This window comes from Pyxicephalus adspersus, chromosome 5 (assembly GCF_032062135.1).
Source record: "Pyxicephalus adspersus chromosome 5, UCB_Pads_2.0, whole genome shotgun sequence".
Lineage (NCBI taxonomy): Eukaryota > Metazoa > Chordata > Amphibia > Anura > Pyxicephalidae > Pyxicephalus > Pyxicephalus adspersus.
Window position 1 is genome coordinate 21017927 of NC_092862.1, and position 20722 is coordinate 21038648.

Genomic DNA, 20722 nt, shown 5'->3' on the forward strand with positions numbered 1-20722 from the left:
CTTCTCCAGCCTTGGAGAGCTTTAATAAATCAGGGCCAATGTATTGGACAATGAATGAACACCATTAAGCCTACACTAACACCTTTTCCTACAACACCCAGTGCCCTAAACTGCTTTAAACTGACAGCCCCATGCAATTCATTACCTTCACCACCAGCCTGAACTCTAGTATGCAAACGATCCTTAGATGTTATATGTGACCTTAAGATTTGCTCCCCAATTGAGAGTATTGATAAATGTTTAATGTGCCTAATCACTACACTGAAAAGCCAATCTTTTTGTTATAAATTCTGCTGACCAATAGCAGTGCAATTATGTGAGTGTGCCCGGGCACCCTGTTCATAAAGCTTTATAACTGTACCTGTGCAATGTAAAGCCGGCAATACATCGGTGGATTTATGAATGCTCACTCATAAAGACTGTTTACCTTGATTTCAGTACAAATCTGTTAGGATATTGACCGGCACTAGTTCTACAGGAACTTAGCAGCGAACCTTTTCTGACCACCACCATCCAATAGATGAATTCCTGTTGTATTCCTGAACATTAGGTCTTGGTGTTCACATTGCCTGTTGTAAGTTGAAATATATTATCTTTATTTCCTGGGTTTAGATATACGCTTTTAAGAGAGCCTATCACCAAACCATTTATTGCAAAAAAAAAAAAAAAAGTATAAAATAATATTTGCATTCAACTTATATTACCATGTTAGAGACACACAAAATACCTCCTTGTATAGATCTCCAAAACCTCTGAGATTGCTTTTGGTCCCCGCTATCTTGGATGAAAAGTCAGCAGCTCCACCAGAATTATAGCTATCACTACAAAGACTAGTATTCGCCTTCTCTTCTCCATCATTATAAAAGTTAAGCAGTAATAAAAAGGGGGAAAGTGGAGGAGCTGGCCCAGCACAGAGTAGATAGACAGCTCCATGGGTGAAGGGGGTCATGACATGGAAAAAGGGAGGAGGCTCTGCTAGGGAATTGACTCTTTCTGGAGTGGTCAGACTATAGAAAGGAAAAACACTGCAAGTAAAGCTCCGTACACACGTTCAATGGTTCTCACCCGATAATTGGGGATCCTGGCAGATCCACGGACAATGGACAACGAACGATTGTAATGCAAGGGAAGGGAGAGATCGCGCAGCAGGGTGCCGCTCCATCATTCACCTTCTCCCTTCTCCATAGAGCAGAACAGCGGTGTATGTACAGCACTTGTTCAAGCATCCTGCAGTCTTTTGTCCTTGGAAAGGATCGTGAAAGATCCTTTCCAATGACAATAATTGAACCTGTGTATGGGGCTTAAGCGTTGAAAACACTTACATTCTATGTGTTTTTATCTACACTTTCTAAGCTTGGAGACAGGGTCTCTTTAAATCAGTTACATCTAGATCATTGTTTCTCAACCAGGGTTCCTCCAGAGGTTGCTAGGGGTTCCTTAAGCAATGAGTAATTTGTGACTATCAGTTTAAGTGACATGAATGATTTTTTTGGCTATCTGTAAGGGTGACATTCTCCCCAATGATCAGCAATGTAAGAGGAATTCTTCCCACTGACCACCACACTAATGTACTGTAAGCTGTGTATATAGTAATTATATGAGAAAGGCTGATCTAGACAGTAGCAACAGTTTCACCCGTAATAAATCAACCTGTTATAGTCAGGCCAAGGAATGCCATGCATAGAGAAGTAGCTTGTTGTACACTAAGGCTAGCTGCAGAAAAAAGGGAAATAAGACTATACAAACAATCCAGCTGCTGAATTTATTTTACCAGATCAGTGCATGACCTGTGCATATCTCAGCAGATAAGTAAGTGTTATCTCAAGGCCACAATAGGTATTGCTGAGGGGTGATGAGGTCTTTGCAATATTAAATTGAATGAGGACTACAGCATCAATGGCAATAGACAATGGGAGCAGACCTGTCGCCTACAGACTGTGTGTATTCAATCTAGTTATCTTTGTGCAGTACCAGTAAGCACAGGCATTTGGAATTTGCAAGTTTTGATGCCTAAAGTAGGTAAATTATATTATTCACAGGCACTTTCTATGTGCTATGCTTTTGTGTGGATAATCTGTTTAAGATTATAAACTCCCCCCTGTCTTTGTTTGTGTCTGTCATTTGCAACCCTTATTTACTGTACAGCATTGCGTTATTAATAATACAGTGATTAGTTTACAAAGTTCCCCCTATACAATAATGTGATAAAATAAAACCAAAATAGGTGGGAAAGGGAATGGAGAAAAAAAAATGTGTGTTAATGGCATCACAAGTCATAGAAAGTGAAAAAAGTGAACCAATTTTAAAGCACAGCTGTTAGTATCCCCAGAGTTAGTATCCTCCATACATATCATAGACTGATGAACCTATCTCCCTCATACATGTTTCTATTTGCCAGTAAGATTGTTCATCGTAATGATGGGCCAATATCTATTTTGGGTGGAGACCGGGGTCAGCAATCAACAATACTTGGAATCATAGACCTAAGATTTACCTTTGTTGCACATTATGAGCACCTAAACTGGGTACATACAATAAGCTTTCTCATTCTATGAAAATAAATCACATTATTTACTGACATAGCCCCCCTATGGGATGTATTTACTTTAAACACACAATCAGTAATATGGAAAAATGAAAAACTGGGCGACATAGTGTGTAATAATTCAGCAGAACCAGAAAAAAGTTTATAGTTATATTAAAAAGGTTATAAGAAGTCTTCTTCTAGTTTATTCTATGCTATGGTACAGTGGTCGCCAACCAGTGTTGGTGGTCCACAAAAAATGTGGACATTATTTGCAATTTTTATGTTTTAATAATAATAAAACAAAAATATTATTCTAATAAATTCTTATATTCTGAATGACAATATTTGCCTTACTGTACTACAGACGGGAAAACAAGGGAGGCACAGCGTGACGTCAGTGTAGTGTTAAGTTGTATGAGGCAACTATTGCCGAGCCATACGCTTCAGTATTGTTTCCACCATTACAACAGTCACCCCGCTCCACGAATAAAGATTCTCATCCGATTGTTTTATTTGTTTATTTCTCAGATGCTCTTTTAGGTAAGTATGACCTTGTGTATTTTTTCACTGTTATATTTAATGGCATCAAATAGTTTGACTTTGATAACTATCATTTCTTTTTTGTTCCTAGATTGGAATGAAATAAACTCATAATGAGTGAGAAAAAGCAAACAAATATTTTGCATTTCTATAGTAATACCAAAGAAAATGCAACAAATGATAATAGTAACAATAGAAATACTTCACTTAACCGTGGACTGATCAATGAATCAGACTCCACAGTCCTTGTCAGGAGCCATTAGGAAGATCATTATTTTACAAATGTATTTATCTTTTAAAAAAAAAATCATAATAATGGTCCGTGGGATTTAAAATTATGAATTTAGTGGTCTATGAGGTCCAAAAGGTTGGCGCTGCTATAGTAAGTCAGCATGATATAGCGGAGAAAGGAGGGGATACACAAGGTTTCAGGTTGTGGACAGCATATTACCTGCTACAAAAAAACACATTTAAATTTGACAACAATATATTTTAAAATATTGTTGTGTTTTAAAATTGAACAGTTTTCATTGATGCCCATATGTCCGGTACCTGTGCCTTACATATACAAGTTACGCTTTGTTCCTGCTTGCTCCCAATCAGTATTATCATGCATACATTGCTCTACAATCTAGTTGACCAATACAGCCATCATGGTCGCAAGCACACAACACACACATGAGGATGCCCAGTGTGTGTACAGAAACCTAGAACTTAAAATGTAGCTATATTTGCATATATGACTCAAAAAATCCTTGCTCAATATGTGGGAGTAACAGGTATGTTATTACTAACAAAGATAAACATTGATTAATAATGAATATTATTTTTGGCCAAGGTTGCTGCCTTGTAATACAAAGCAGGCATAGAGTGTTTATGTTCTCTCCGGGTTTTGGGGATTCTTCCCACAATACAAAAACATGCAGTAACTTAAGAGATGTATGCATGGCAAATTATGCATAGTAATTGCCTGAAGGCTGTCCTTATCAATGTCGTTGGCTGAAAATTTGATTGAGACTTCCTAGTTACTTTCTCAACCTCCTTCTATTCTTGCAGGTCTATAGAGCAGCTCCCCGCAGAAAGCTTGTATAGAACATAGGTAAAATGGGATGCGCAGACAATTGTCCTTTCATATCAGTTGGTGGACTTAGCCAGGTAATATAATGAGGGTGACTACTAGAACTAGTTCTATTGGACCAAGGATGGATGTATATGGAGGAATGTTTTCTTGAAGAAGTTACATAGTATGTTGGTAGGACATATAATACAAGTATACCCTACATGGAACTACTACTGGAATTGTAGAAGTTTTATCCAGAGAGTAGTGGACAATCAACAACTACAATCAAGTGTAATGAAAAAACAGTATTAATCTCAAAATGGATCAACTATGGGTGATATCAGCAAGACTTCTAAAGAAAAGAAAATCTAAAGGTGACTGTAGACATAGATAGAAGATAAATTGTATTCTGCCGATCCAGGTTTCTTGGCTAGTTCAAGTGTATCGGATAGTTGCAAGACCCAAAATCCTCAAACATTTATAGGAACAAAAGTGATCCGACATGTTAGCAAATCTTGACCACCCAGTCTTGTTTTGCATGACATTGGCTCTATCAGCCTGCAACCTTTTCTTCCTTATTGCCCTATACAGAAGCAAAACTCGCTAAAAAACATCTTGAGATGATGGCTCTGATTTAATAAAGCTCTCAAAACCGGGAGAAGATCATGAGAGAACCTGGAAGACTGACAACACTTGCACCTAATACCAATTTTTTAAAGAAATCCATCCCAAGTTTGCTGGAGGTTCTCCCGTATAAACCAGTCTTGGAGAGCTTTAATACATCAGGCCAGATGTGTGTATTGCTATTTTCTTCTGTGAATGTCTAACTGTAGACACCTACAAACGTAAGGTATTCTAACACCAATAAATGAGAACGCATGCGTAAATATGCTCTCGATAGATTTCCTGAATGGGAACATCCATATGGGTGGATTAATTATACCCTGAAATCTGATCAGCCAGGATCTGTCTGTAGATATCAAAGTTCCCACAAATGTAAAAATTCTTTACCAACGTAACCATTATCAGCGATAAAGAAAGTTTACAGCTGCTTAAAACAAAACAATGAGGACCCTGACCCTATGCTCTGGGCATGACATGTCCATTTTCTTTGTGAAAATACTTCTTAGTGTCAGGCCACCTTTATTCATCTCCTTTTTACCAGCAAACGTGTACACATAAAATTTTGCACGCTGGGGACAGAGACTGTAATCTTTTGATGGGATCAGATACATAGAGTGTGTTTTGTGTCATCAGCTATATAACCCTACGTTATCTTTGCAGAGGTGGAAGAATCCAAGAAACTCCAGCAAGCTTTCCCCTGTAATATCCATACAGGGATTCTTGTATGCTTTACCTACACCATGTCATGCTTGAGATGCAGGTCTTAGTGTGAACCTGCCCGAGCTTGCTGGGGGAATCAGCATATCAGCTCCATCTATCCTGTAGCCTGCAGGGTTTTGTAGCTGCTCTGGGTGGACCCATTATTGAAATCTCTGGATTAAAGCCAATTGTATGTTATTTTGGAAGTGTCCCTCACCTCTCTTTACTTAGTTTTTAAAACTCACAAGGATGTTTTGTTTTGTTGATCGGATAAACAAGAAAGGTTGTTTGGTCACGGCTGGAATTCTAATTCACTGTCTACTCACTTCCATTGTCCATGGTGCATTGTTAGTGCCAGGGACAATGGCTAATAAGGCATGATGAGACAATCCTACCAGCAGATGAAGGACAGGGCTCAGAGGGATTGAATGTCTTGACTTGTCTCAAAAAGTCTTCAGTCACTCTGCCTGGGGCATAGAATCATTTGTACAAATCCTAATGACCCTGCCCAGGTAGGGATGACACGGTAAACCTCCCAAGCTGCACAGATCTTACCCAAAAGAATAACTCCAAAATGTTCCTAAAATGCCAAATGTCCAAGGTGATGTGAGAAAGATTCCCACAGTCCACCATGCTTGTCTACAAAATGTTTCTCACCCACAAAAATATTTTACCTACTAGTAACCATTTGTGTATGTTAAATGCTCTTGTGTGCCAAATGTTGTGTGCTGCCCACAATGCCAAAAATGCATGTCCATATATTCTACACAATCCCTTAAAAATAAAAACAATGCATGTTTTCTATCATGTTTACTATTCATAAAAATGAATTTGATGAGATAACAGTATCCTATGAATTTGTTGCAAGCTTCCCTAATGCTTCTTCCTGACAAGGACTAAAAAATAGTTTGGACCATACAGTGACAGTTGTGTCAATGTCTGTGGAACTACAAGTCCAACCAGGCCTTCCCATATAAATTCTGCCAGACCTCCTGCTATTTCTGCAAATCACGGGTTGGATATTTAAATCTGGTGTAGTTGTAATTCTAATGTAATTATCAAACATATGGTACAGTGATAAAAAATTAAATGTTTATACGATGCGGCAAAATCACATTCCAACATACCAGTACAGTAAATGAACGAGATGCAAAATGCATAAAAAATAAAATAATGCACACAAATATACTGATTATTAAAACATTGAAAATTTTATAAACTGAGCCCACTTAAGTCAAATTCACAAGTAGGAAGCATAGAAGTGCAATTCAAGTTTTTGTACAAAAAGAAGGACAAACATATTGAAAATGGTTAAATAAAGTAATATCATCTTAAAAGCAGCATAGCGGGGGTCAGTGACAGAACAGGTCACAGAAATAAAGTGCTAATATTCTAAATTGCCATTTTTTTCTTTCCTCAGGCCACTCAAGCCCCCCTGGCCTAGGTACCCCTAGTGCTCAAGATCCCATCCCAGAAGATGGCCGTTTTGTGCAGCAGAAGAAAAAGCCTTTTGTTGCATGAACACAAAAGCCAATCTCTCTCTTTGCTTTGCCAGGCCCTTTCCCGGCAGTGCACACTGTCCCAGCGGCCTCCAGAAAACTCTCCAGGTACGAACACTCCAGGTCGAAGTCAGAGACAACAAAAACTTTCTCAAAAGCCAAATATTCCAGAAAAGTTTCTGATCGGAGAGCTGCAGGGGGTCAGCAGACTTAGGCTCCCTGCAGATCAGGTCCAACAGCAAGGAGCACAGAGGAATGAGGGAAAAAAAAAACTTCCCCAGCTTGTGACTGCCACAAGATCCTAAAACCTGTATGATCACTTACTTGTCCGTCTCTTGTGACATGTTTGATCCAATGAACTCTCCCTTTATCTTCTCTCTAGCTCTCTGGTGGAACTGGACTTTCAAGTCTGTGCAGGTAAAGGTGTGTGGAAAGGAAAGAGATGGCAGAACAAGAGCTACTGGTAATTCTTCTTTTTTTTTTTTTCCACCCCTTCCCCCCCTTGGTTTTTTTTCTCTTTCCCAGCCCAGCTAACAGGTAAGAGACAGGTAATGTCACGCCTCCCATAAGCCCGTCCCATTCTCCACCTTCTATGTGCAATGAGCACTGAGCCTTTCATTGCATTGCATAGCAGTGACATGGGACCGTCAGGGGAACGCCTGTGTACAAACATTCTTACACAGATGGGATTGTTTAATCCATCCAAGCAGAGCGATAATAATATATAGAGTGCAACAGTCCATAGCAATCAGACTGATTTCACTTATCTGTGGTTTAGTCGTAGACGGAATTATTTTTTCTTTTGTTTAATATGATAAAGATTGGAATAAAACTTCATAAAAATCACAATTATTGCTGATTGAAAATCAAATGAATTTTCTGAATTTTTTTCAGAAATGCTATTAGCTGTGATTTTACTGGTCGCTGATCTGTGATATCATCACATAGATTATAATTCCCACAGATCATCATCCACCGAGAATGATTTCCATCATGTTTATTGATTTTGTTTGATCATTTTTGTGCATCAAATGAACAAGTTTGTTGCATTTTTTTCAGATTACCTGACTGTCTTTGGTGGTCTGTATTGGATATTATATCCGTACATATGAACAATTGCATCTGGGGATTATTTTTGTTTAGAAGAAGAGAACTGGGATGGGTGGCAGGGTGGTATTTGCTGCCATTACTAAGGCTGCGTACACGCCTGCAATTTTCATCAATCTTTTATTATTTCCAGAGACAAAAGAGTAACAGATCAACGAATAAGTGCTGTACACACAGCCATGTTCTATGGAGAGGGGAAGGAGCCAAGAAAGAACAAGTGGCACCCTACTGTGCTCTCCTCCATTGATTTGTACAGCGGTGGTTCTATGTTGGTTGTTCATAGATCCATCAGGACGAATCCATGAACAACCACTGTATTCATTTCAGATTCATGCCCGAAAAAAGCTATTGGGGGATAATTGACTGTCAGCATGACTGTTTGTCTCAGGTGAAAATCTAACATGTGTTCTGTGGTCCCCCAATGTTATTCTTCAATCTGCTCAGGCAGATTGAAGAAGACCAATAAGGAATGAATGCTATGCTTTGCTATGGAGGACCAGTGAGCGTCCTATGTGCTCTCCTCCATAGCATTCACTCCGGATTAGTTGTTCATCAATCCACCCACTTCCCTCTTGCATGTTTGTTGTTCTATCACTGGAAATGAACATGAAATATAATGTCTATCTGACGTCTGTACGGGGCTTTGGTGAAGATACTTCTCTATTCAAACATCATCAAAGTGCGACTCACGAACAGTGACAGCCCCTGGCATTATATAGCTGCCATTCTATCGATCAGATCTGCCTTAGGGAGTCTTTTAGTTCCCTTTGTGGCTCTGAGACCAAATGCCAAAAGCTACAAAGAAGGTTGAAGCTGGAAGATGTGAAATGGTGTGTCACCATGAACCACACGCTTTAGGAATTCCCACCCTTCACCAATCCTGCTATGGCACTGTGACGTGACAATACACTGGAGGAGGAATGAGATTCTTTGACATGGGGGCAAACACAACCAACTATAATCTTCCATGAAAGTGATGGTTGGTTGTGTTTGCCCACCATGGTAGATGGGAAGATTCTCATTCCTTACCCAGTGTTAGGTGAAACTAGGTGGGGAGGCATTTAAACTCCTCTAAAAATCAATGTAATAAATGATTAATAACAATGATTATATCAAATTGTGTCTGTTCATTATTCCACCAGATGAGATGCAGCTGATTCTGTGCACATGTATCCTAAATACTCTGCAAAATAATTCAATATAGACACTGTAAGTCAGCGTTTCTCAACCGGGATTCCACTAGAGGTTGCAAGGGGTTCCTTGTGCAATCTATGCCTCTCGGGTCAAGTTAGCTGACACCAATAATCTTTTTGGCTATCTGTATCTTCCCACTGGCCAGCATTGTAAAAAGAATTATTTTCACTGATCACCACACTAATATACTGTGAGCTGTGTATATAGTAATTATAGCAGGGGTTACCTGAAAACCCAAAAGTTATTTCAGAGGTTCACCCATGTTAAAAACATTGAGAAAGGCTGTTGTAAGTTGTAGCAAAAAAAAAAAAAAAAAACGTTATTGTTGTGGCTGTTATTATTTGCTTGTAATATAACCAAATAATCATTTTTATTATCAGTTATTATTATTATTACACAGTATTTATATAGCGGCAACATATTATGTAGCACTTTACAGCCCATTTACAGTCCATAGTCATGTCACTAGCTCTCCTGCAAAGGAGCTCACAATCTAATGTCCCTACCATAGTCATATGTCATTATCACAGTCTAAGGTCAATTTTGGGGGGAGGCCAATTAACCTAAATGCATGATTATTGGAACACGCAGTTATCATCTGATATTTAATTTAAGATAGTATACAGAAATCTGTTTCTGGATAAAAACAATATTTCTTTATCTTGTACTGTTTTACGAAATATTTCACCTACTGATGTATTAGGTGCTGGCATTCTTTACCGAACATTAAGCATTTTTTTTTTATATACCAGTAAGAACTCATCAACACTGTGCACTGCACCTCCATAGTGTCAGCTATATGGAAAAATCAGACATTGCATAGAACACAAAGGTAACAAAGTTGTTATTATAACACTGAGTTTTATATATACCAGAAATAAAAAGAAACACATTTTGGCATTTTTTAATGCTGCACGTGTATTATCTGTATGTGTCCTGAAATCATCCTCCTGTAATCACCTGTCCAGCAGCACTGGGAGAGGCAACACCTGGAGCCAATGCACTTTATATGTACTTATAACAAACATAGTGATAGAAGTGGAGGGGCAGAATGGGTAAAAGAAAATATACTATGGCTGTGTTGCTGCATGTATGTAGCGCTTGTATTGGGTTTATTAATAAAATGTACTTATGACCTCAGCATTGCCCTGTGGCTAACAAAGATCATATATAAACTACCATCATTCCGGTCTGGGGAACCTTGGTTGGAATCCATGCAATCATTGATTGTATCAGCACATCCCTGGATATTTGCAAAATGAATTTTCAGCGCTGTATATTATTACATGTGATAAATATTGCCCAATCCAGGCAATAATACCAAATTAATTGTTATATTGACTGTTATATGTCTGTAGTAGAAAATAGATTTTAAGTGAATTGGTATTGTTCTCCTGATTAGCACAGAGGTGGCTCAGCCAACGCAATGCATGCTCAGCCAAAACTATGCTTATACCAAAATCATTCAACAGAATAAATAGATCAGTGGATGGAGATCACATGTATATGACTAGCTCTGCTGTTTGGAATCGGACCAATTAGAAAACGAACCAGTAATCATCAATTTGGTTCTCATAGAACTGAACAAACCTGTTGTTTGGGCTAACCGAAGTTAGCTCTTTCCATGTGTACAGTGATAGACCTTGCCCAGGTTTGCAACAGTCAGCTAGCCATACACTATGCAATATTTTGTGATTGAATGGGTTCCCATTCAAGTCAATGGATGAAGCCGGCCAATCAAGGGTGCCCAAGCAACCCGAAAACCACTGTTATGCGAATGCAACCATCAACGGTTACAAACTTCTCCCATTCGGTTGAAAGAGGGCAGCTGGGAGCATGTTTAGGTTTCTGAAAGATGCCCTAAGGTGAAACTTCAGATAACAATTGGGAAAGTAAAATCAAGAAAATAACCCCATATATTCACAGATGTGGTCATTATAGTTTTCTTGTATTTAGTACTAAGGTTCAACTACAGACAAAAAGTGTCAAACATATATGCTCATAGCTAGATTTTTGTTGAGGAGAGTTGTTCTTCAACAGATACAGTTTATTATATAGTATTTATATAGCACCAAAATATTACACAGTGCTGGTCCATTGTCATATCAACAAAGGGTACATCAAAAGAGCTCACAATGTAATTTCCCTATCTAGTCATATGTCTTTAACACAGTCTAAGGCCAATTTGTTTTTTCAGGAAGCTGATTAACCTAACTGCATGTTTTTGGAATGTGTAAGGAATCCAAAGGAGCTTTGTGTGGGTTTAGGTGAAGGAAACCTATACAAACTCCATGCAGATAGTGTCCTGGCTGAGATTTGAACCTAGAACCTAGCACTGTAAAGTCAAAAGTGCTAACCTCTGACCCAACTATGCTGTCCAAATAGATTGATAGATTGAACATTTGATTGAACAAATCAAATAGATTGAACATTTGTAGCTGCTAAAAAGCTCCGACAGATATAGCGATGAACAAAAAAATCTTGCTAAACTGGTGTCCTTTTTGTTTTATTGCAAAAAACAGGAACAAAGAGGCAGAAAATTACATTATCAGTATGCAATTCTAAAAGAAAGGACATTATACAAGCATTAAACCACCATTATCTAGCGCCAAAACCCTACATCACAGTTTATTATATGAGAATGGTTGTTGCACTAATATCTGGATAAACAACATCAATTTCAATGCTTGGAATTGTTTGAGAGATGTTTTCTCTTCATCTTCTGCTTAAATTCACATTTAGCTTCTCATGAATGGGCAACAAATGCATTTATTCCCATGATTCTGGTTCAGTCTATGGTGCTGTGTAAACCATATAACCATATAACAAGCTACCAGCTTACTTCTGTCTCTTTCACCTAGTGTGCAGTTCAGCCTCCCTGCAACACCAATATGTTCTGGATTGTAAAGTATAAGAGATTGTAACATAATTCCATGCTTACGTTTTACCACTTCTTTGCTTTTACCATTAGTTTTTTAGGCGTTTTGCCAAATTTGGGCAAATTTTGTTCAAAATTGTCTGAAATATTATAGCTATCAATGTCATCAATGAACGTGATAAAAACCAACCAAACCAAGTGGCCCTTTGCAGTATGGATGAGTAAATGGTATGGTTAAAGCTGGGTAAGGCTCCATGGAACAAATATGGTGTGCCAAAGTTCTGGTGCCCCAGTAGTGTTGTGGCTTTTCAGTGGCCTCCATACTGTGTCCCTATATAATGTTTCAGGCCTCTGATGGATTTTGTCCATAAAATATATTCTAATTTTTAGCAATATTCTACCGACTGGAACCACACAGCAAAAACAAGGTCTCAAAAAATGTTGTCAGATTGGGGATGCGTGTGGACAGGTTGCAGCCACATATGACTTCAGTACAAATGCTGCAAATGCCCCATGCAACTGGCAAGAATTTATCATTGAGAAATCATTGGCATTATTTCTCAATTCTAATGACGTGCAAATAATACCAACAACATTCAGATAATATTAACATACAGGTAAAACCACTGACAGCAGATATCATCAGCAACAAAAAGATTTCAATGATTTGCAGAACATACCAACATCAGTCAGATATTACGAATGACAAGTAGATATGAATAACGTACAATAATATTGACAACAAACAGATAATACCAACAAAGAAAATCTGGTATAAACTCCATATAAAGATTATGCACAGCATCACAAGGAATAGCAAATATATGAGGACATTTAATCTTCGTATATCCTTTTTTTTTTGCTTCACATTTTTTTCTTTTAGGAGAAGCCAACATCTGAATTCTCTCCCTGCTCCTACATGCCATTTCAAGTTTGAACAACCAAAGTTTACTGGAACAATGATTTGATGGTCAGATGGTGCACACATGGTCATGGGTCATCTAGAGGCTGTAGATTCTTTTACTGATCAATCCTGGACGGAAAAAGCAGCTATGCTCTGATCTGTTAAAAATAATTGTAATGTTATTATTGCAATCTGCTTGATATTGCTACACATTAGACCAGGCATGTCCAAAGTCCAGCCCGGGGGCCAATTGCAGCATGTGTTCAGATTTCCACTGGTCCCTAGCCTCTCTCATAAAACCAATAATATGCGGCCAGCCAGCACTGTTGACCACAGTATACAATACACGCATACAAAAGCCTATTTTATATTTCATATATATTTCCATTATATTGATCAACTGCCTTGCAGTTATCGGCCTGCGACTTGGCGGGCATAATCGGCAGGTTGGGAGTCCCCATGTGTGCACATGGAATCCCCTATGTCATTATAGTGGGTGTGTGCTATGCAGGACCTGCACGGACCACGCCCACTCTGATTCCAAGAACGTGTTCTTCATGGAGCCCACACTGACACCGGACTCTGTGCACAGGAAATCCCTCATGTCACCCTAGTGACCGTGTGCTGTGCGGGACCCGCGTAGACCATGCCCACACTAATCCTGGTTAGTGGTTGGCTCCCACACATTTTCACCTCACCAAATCTGGCCCTCTTTGCAAAAAGTTTGGACACCCCTGTATTAGACGCAATGGTAAATCTTAGAAAACTTAAAAAAATTAAAGCAAAGTGCCAATCATTCCAGTGCAGTGGCCTGTAGTATCTCCAACATTTGAAACCTCTAGTAGAAGATGCTTGTGTCTCCAGTTGTGCCTGTGGCTCCTTCCCCCTAATCTTACACCACCGATACATCTTGTATTGTTGATTGACATACAATAGGCACTGAGCACTATTAGAAACTAACTAAAGCCTAACTTCAAAGTATCTGTTGTGATGTTTGAGGATGAATACTCCACAGTGACTGTAACTACAGATGAGAGTTTGTGGTAAAGTTCTTTAACTGCTGCTATTAATATGTAAAGTAAATTATTGAATGATAATAAACAATGGCCCTCATTAATTAGACCATCATTATTAGGAATTGAGCTTTCAACACAGTCTTAATTGCTGCTACTCTGCCTACTACTATTGGAACTTTCACAACCTCTACATAGAATAAACCAAACCAACTGTGTTTTGAGTGTTCTTTTAAATGAGCAGAAAGTAGGAGCAAGCTGAATAGGACGAGGAAGACCATTGCAGAGAGTTGGAGCAGCTCTAGAGAAGTCTTGGAGCCATGCGTGTGATGAGGTTATGAGTGAGGAAAACAGTAGAAGGTCATTGGAAGAGCAGAGAGAGCATCTGGGGGAGTATTTTTCTATCAGGTCAGAAAGGTAAGTGGGACGAGAACTGTGTAGGGATTTGAAGGCAAAGCACAGGAGCTTGAATTTGATTCTAAGGTGAAACGGAAGCCAATGAAGAGATCTACAAAGAGATGCAGCAGAAGAGGAGCGGAGGGAAGGATGGATGAGTCTGGCTGCAGCATTCATGATAGATTGTAGAGGAGAGAGTCGGGTTAGTGGAATACCAGAGAGGAGGAGCTTACAGTAGTCCAGATGAGAGATGATAGGAGCATGTACAAGGAGTTTGGTGGTCTCAGAGAACAGGTAGGGGCGGATTTTGGAGATGTTGTGCAGGTGAAAGTGACAGGACCTGGAAATGTTCTGAATATGGGGGGTAAATGAGAGGGCAGAATCAGAGTTGGGCATCTTTCTGACATTGTTCCTGTTCAACAACATTTATTTAGCCTGAGTTCAAGCTTTTAGGGACTCCAAACCGAGCCACAATCTTATGAATAACATAAAATAGGGCTGCTGTGTAGACTATACGTGATTTCCGCTATCTGTTATAAATGATTCACTTGATTCACATAATTTACGAAAAGAAAAACTTTATTTAGAACTCAATATTGCAAAATGAAAGTTGGCAGTAATGGTGAACCAGAACTTTTCTAGATAACAGAATCTTATTATTCCCTTTGTATATATATAATTGGTGTTGATAATGGAGCTCATTACACAAGAGCAGACACATTACCAGTGAAAGGACTAATACCAGGCTGCCTTTGCTGGTATTCTTTACCACCTTTACAACAGGGAAGGGCCAGCATTATATGCAGCATCCAATGTACACGTGCATGTCTGTGGAATCGGTATATTGTATTCTGTGCTGATAAGTAACGAGAAAGTCTGAAAAGTTTGGTTACATAACGTCTTGCCATGTGATAGAGCTTCAAGGTAAACAAAGCTTCAACTGTGTAACAGGACATAAATATTTGCTGCTATGATAATATTCTGGTAAGTATAAGATGTGTGAAGGAAGGTCATGCTTGGTTTTAAAGTGAACCTGTACTAAGACATTTTGGAGGTTGTCATTGCTTTTTGTCTGTCTGTCTCTGATGTAGATACTTTCCAAGGCATTAAAGTCAGGAGAAAGGCTATGTACACACATCAGATGATTCTCGTCTCAGGGCTGATATCAGACGAGAACCTGGCGTGTGTACAGTGCTCGTCGTCCATCATCTGGACAACCTTCCTGGTGAATCCACAGACGAGAAACAATCATAATGAAAGTGAAGGAGAAAGAGCACAGCGGGGTGGCACTCCATCGTTCTCACCCTTTCCTTTCCATAGAGCAGAAGGACGCTGTATGTACAGCGCTCCTTCATGCATCGTGTCGTCCTTTGTCATTGGGATTGTTAAAGATCCTTTCCAACGACAATTATTCCACATGTGTACATAGCCAAAGTCAGAACCTTTGGCTTTCATAATTTCCCTTGATCCAGAAAGAATTTAATCAGTGATTTTAGAAACTGTTTAATGTGTTTGTCCAAGCTGATAAGCTAAAAATTATCAATGGTTATAAATAAGCCACTTTGCAACTGGACAGTGAAAGGAAAAGCAGCAGACTAATGGGCTCATCTTTTTGTCAATCTTTATTCTTATCAGCATGCACCCTGCAGTATAGTAAAACTGATTGGCTCCCTGTGCTGTTTGTCCCTCCCACTGTCTGAGCTCTTCTGCAGGAGTTGATACGAAGACATCATATACTTAGGCTGCTTGCATTTAAAATAATATTTGCATGTAATGTGGCATAGTGTATATTTTATCTCTAACACCAAAAACAACATACATGGGAGCTCAGATAAAGAAGATAAAGGCAGCTAACATAAAAAACAAGTAACACTGCCCTTCTTGTATTAGCTGTCCGTAATGCTAATAAATCCAGCGACCTGCACACCCTTTTTCGAGGGTTTGTACCCTCAGCAGGTTGATACAGGCACGGTGAACTCCATGGGAGTCTTACAGGTTTAATAGGATGTTGTATACTCATCAGTCCTTGTAGCCTTGCCCTCCCCCACCTGTAATCCTAACACACACCCATCCTTCCTCCAGGCTGTCACTATTTACAGGTGACTCTTGCAGGCATTTCAGACTTCCTACCTGTTGGAAGAAAGAAGGAAACATAACTCGCATTTTTCTGCACATTATGTCCTAGACTGGCTTGCGTGAGAACAGCAAACAGTAATAATAACTGTCATGTAGCCGGCTAGGACACTGGCTGGCAACGTCCTGCTACCTCCTTTGCCAGGATATCAAGAGCCTAATCTTGTTAGGTGTACTTTACCAATAACGCTCCGATTTACAGATTCTATCAGAGCGTTATAATATCCACTGAATGGCCGTGGGAGAGATTCCAAAAGTTCTCTTCAGCTTTGAATAAAACAAGTAAATAGCAGAAGGGCTCAGTTTACAATCAGCTCGTAGTAAATTGCTTTATTGTGTTTGTAAAGGTGATTCCTGAGAAAATGCCCCGATCCGGCAATTTACGGTTAGATCAGAACATGGCTGTGCCAATCATTTGTGTTGGAGTCTTTCTGACCATTCAAAATTGGTTTTACCCCCAAGAGCCTATTGCCAGGAATGTTTTATTCTAGTGTTCTTCCTTCTATACAAATTATTGTTTTTTTATTGCTGGCAGTTTGGCACTGGATTTTTACATCAAAAAATAAAGATTTAATGTTGGTGGTAAAAGATAGAACAGCTGTGAGGTTCATTTTGCTGTTGGTTCTAAAAGACTTGGTAAAGGATTCTCATTTATCTTTTCTCTTTGCTTTTCTTCCCATTCATTGGTCTATCTAGTGCCAGCCAAGGAAACCAAGGTGTGCCCCCAAGGTTGCAGTTCATGCCTTTTTTGTGCCTCTATCCTGCTGAAGTGTCTTTGCCTACCCCTCAGCCAAAATTTGAGTCTCTCCCACATTTTCTGCCACCATTTGGGCCCAACCATGTGCTAACAATAGACCTCAGCCAGAGAAGCAGGAGACTCAAATGGAAACACATCAGTACCAGAAAATGCCACTGCTGCTACCATTTGAGGTACAGTGAATTGAATGTTGTAGTAAAAAAGCTTGATTATTGTGAGTGGCAGCAATAATAAACACCAGCATGGGTATCAGTGCCAGGAAAGATAACCCCTAGCAAGTGTCAGGGTCAGCAATAAACTCCAGTAAGCCTCTGGGTCAACAATAAACCCCAGTAAGTGTTAAAGCCAGCAGTAATTCCCAGTAATTTCAGCGATAACAAAAACCAGCAGTGAATGTCAAGGCCCCTAACCACACTCTGTGAGAATCAGGGCCGACAAAAACCTTTAGTGAGTGCTAGGTCCAGCTATAATCCCCAGTAAGGTTTTTGGCAAACAATAACTTTTATAGTAAAATCCCAGCTCTGGCCCATTTGGCTCCTTAAATTTTTGGCCTTCTTGTTATCCAGTGAATTTGAAAAAACTTCACCCATTTCACAACACCTCTGACTCTTCCTGCTTTCTGGTTGTGGGGCTCCCAGACTTCATGCTTCTATCCCTTCTATGTGTTGGGCTATATACACAGGTGCAATAATTGTGTTCGTGAAAGATCCTTTCTAACGACTGCACTATGCATGAACGAGTGCTGTACATACAGCACCATTCTGCTCTATGGAGAGGGAAGGGGGAGAACAACGGAGTGGGGCCCCGTTGCACTCTCTCCCCCTTCACTTCCATTACGATCACTCATTGGACAATGGACAACGGATCACAAGCACTGTACACACGCCAGATTCCCATCCGATATCAGCCCTGAGCCAATTATTGGACTAGAAACATTGCACGCGTGTACCCAGCCCTAGGGGGTAAAGAGCTAGAGCTGGGGATGTGGGCAAACATGTCCTCTCTCCTATCATGTTGGGTGTTGGTTGTCACCAATGGCAGAGAAGATCTTCATATAAATAGGGCGATGGATAGATGCAGCCTCAACTGCAGCTTGCTGGCGCCAGAGCCCCCACACAACTTCTACAATATAGAACCTGAACACCTCCATGCCATGTTTTGTTTGCACAAAAACAACTATGATCATTATTATTATAGCTAAGAACCCTTGGTCTGCAAGATCCTATGATGGAAGAAAAACTGCAAAGTAGAACAATTAGGGCAGATGCCAATGTGTTTGCAAAGATACCATATCAGTTTGTCCTGGTGATCAAATGTTTTTGGTAAAGAAATACTCTGATATCCTTTATTTTAAATCATTCCTGTTTAGCAGGTTTTAGCCAATGAAGTAAATGAGTAAAAAAAGACTGGATATTGCTTGTTATTAAAGACCTTGTTATTATGTTATTGTGAACATTTGTATTGTGTACTTTACTTCATAAAGTGTGTGAAAAAAAGGGACAACAGAACGGTAAAGCTGTAATATTATTATATTGGTATTATAATGTAAACATTATTTATAATGGGCTGCAATGGATAAATAGATATGGACGATGACACAACCAGCATCAGTTTCATAGATCTTTTATTGCCTTAAATGTGATATGAATTTATTTGTACTGTGTGTATTGCAGTCAATGTTCCATGCAGTTCACACCGGTTGTGTCATCAATCAAATTTGTACTGCTAAATCAACCACATTGTTACTGCTAAAGAGAGACAGGCTCAACGCACCCAGCATCCTGCACTGGAAAGTGTGGGCCAACATGGAGAAGTAAGAATTATTATCTGTATTGCATGCATTGAAGGCCCAAATAAAAAAAACTTCCAGCTTCCAGGGAAGTATAGCATGTGTATCAGTTACAGCACTATACAAGGCATAATAAATGTCCAGTATGCTTTCTTCAACCCTTTGGTATGGGATGATCAATACTACTTGCAGAGAACCTCATCTCTGGCTGTTATTTAATTGGCCTTTACAGGTCTGCCAAATAAACCTGTTTGATATTATGGCCCTTTTAACATATTATGAACTTTATTATAGATATTATGGACTTCCTGTTATTGGATGACAACTCTCTCTCCATTATGTTCCTGCATTGTCACTCAGATATCAGATGCGCCTCTGGTGAAGACTACAAACATAAAGAAAGAAATAAGAGACATTAGCAATGGTCACATACAAACAAGCATAAACAAGGTATAATATGATGGAAAGTGCTGCAAATGTTTATTAAACACAGTGCTATTCTGTGTAGCGCATGTACAGTCATTCTGTTGAGCCAGATCATCTACAAGACAATCCTAGCAGAAGTCAAGGGCCTTCTAGATTTTAAGGGGCTCCATTCACTATGTTCTTGCTCCTGCTGTAAACCAGTGGGATAACACAATTGGTCGAGGGTGTAAACCTTGTCTTATAAGCGTTAATTGGAAACCTGGATTCTAATGGGGCCATGTCAGTACAGACAATAAAAATAGTATGCCAAACAAAGGTATATGTGGTCAAACATGCTGCCCTACTTAGGGCACCGTTCTGCCTTAATTCCCCCTTATTTAGAGTTTAGGTCTGCTATAACCCATCTTGTTACTAACTACATGCCTTAAATTGCTCAAACTTTAATTAAAGTTTCAGTATTATATTCATTCAGATAATGGACACTTATTGGGTCTGGTTTTTAAAGCTCTACAAGATTGGAGAAGAAGACTGGAGAATATAGAACCCGGGTGATCCAGCAAGCCTAGAATGGATTTAATATTTGGCAAATGATTTTAATACTGAACCAGATCTATTCGAGCTTTGTTGGATCACTCAGGTTTGCCCATGATAGTCTATCTCCCCCAGTTTTGGAGAGCTTTGTTAAATCAAGCCAAGTGACAGAACTTGTAAAGATATTGCCGAGCCAAAAGAGATTGGACCATCATCATACCACTAAACAAGCAGTAAAGAGTTCATTTCCTTTTCTGTATTTTTACACACAGATTTTACTATCCAATGCATTGTTTTTTTCCTGCAAAGACGAGGACATTATTTTCATACAGCTTATTGATATCACACAGGAAACTCCAGCTTATCTGAGAGCTATAAATAGTTCCCCTCTTGTGAATGTAGACATCTAGGACCAGTTACACCTGCTACACATGTTCACTTGGCAGAAGGGAACCGGTATAGCAGGTGCAGAACACGCTGGGTCAGTAATGCACTGTTATTAGGTACCAGTCAGGTGAGTGCAAGGAGAATTAGTAAGATGCAAATTCCCATAAAAGATGGGAACAAAGGGGTTCCCAGATAGACCTAAATATACAGAATGGTTCTAAAAAATATATTAATATATAGCAGAGTAACAGGCTGAGA

The 20722-nt window shown here is 39.3% G+C and overlaps 1 protein-coding gene across 1 annotated transcript in view; it reads right to left on the reverse strand.

The window, feature by feature from the left end:
- GRHL2 (grainyhead like transcription factor 2) overlaps window positions 1-7375 on the reverse strand; it is a gene marked incomplete in the record, with an annotated part of 60196 nt that extends 52821 nt beyond the window's left edge. Inside the window, 1 exon segment of the mRNA XM_072410824.1 lies at window positions 7274-7375. Within this exon segment, the coding sequence (XP_072266925.1) occupies window positions 7274-7293 (20 nt within the window).
- Window positions 7376-20722: the final 13347 nt, after the last annotated feature.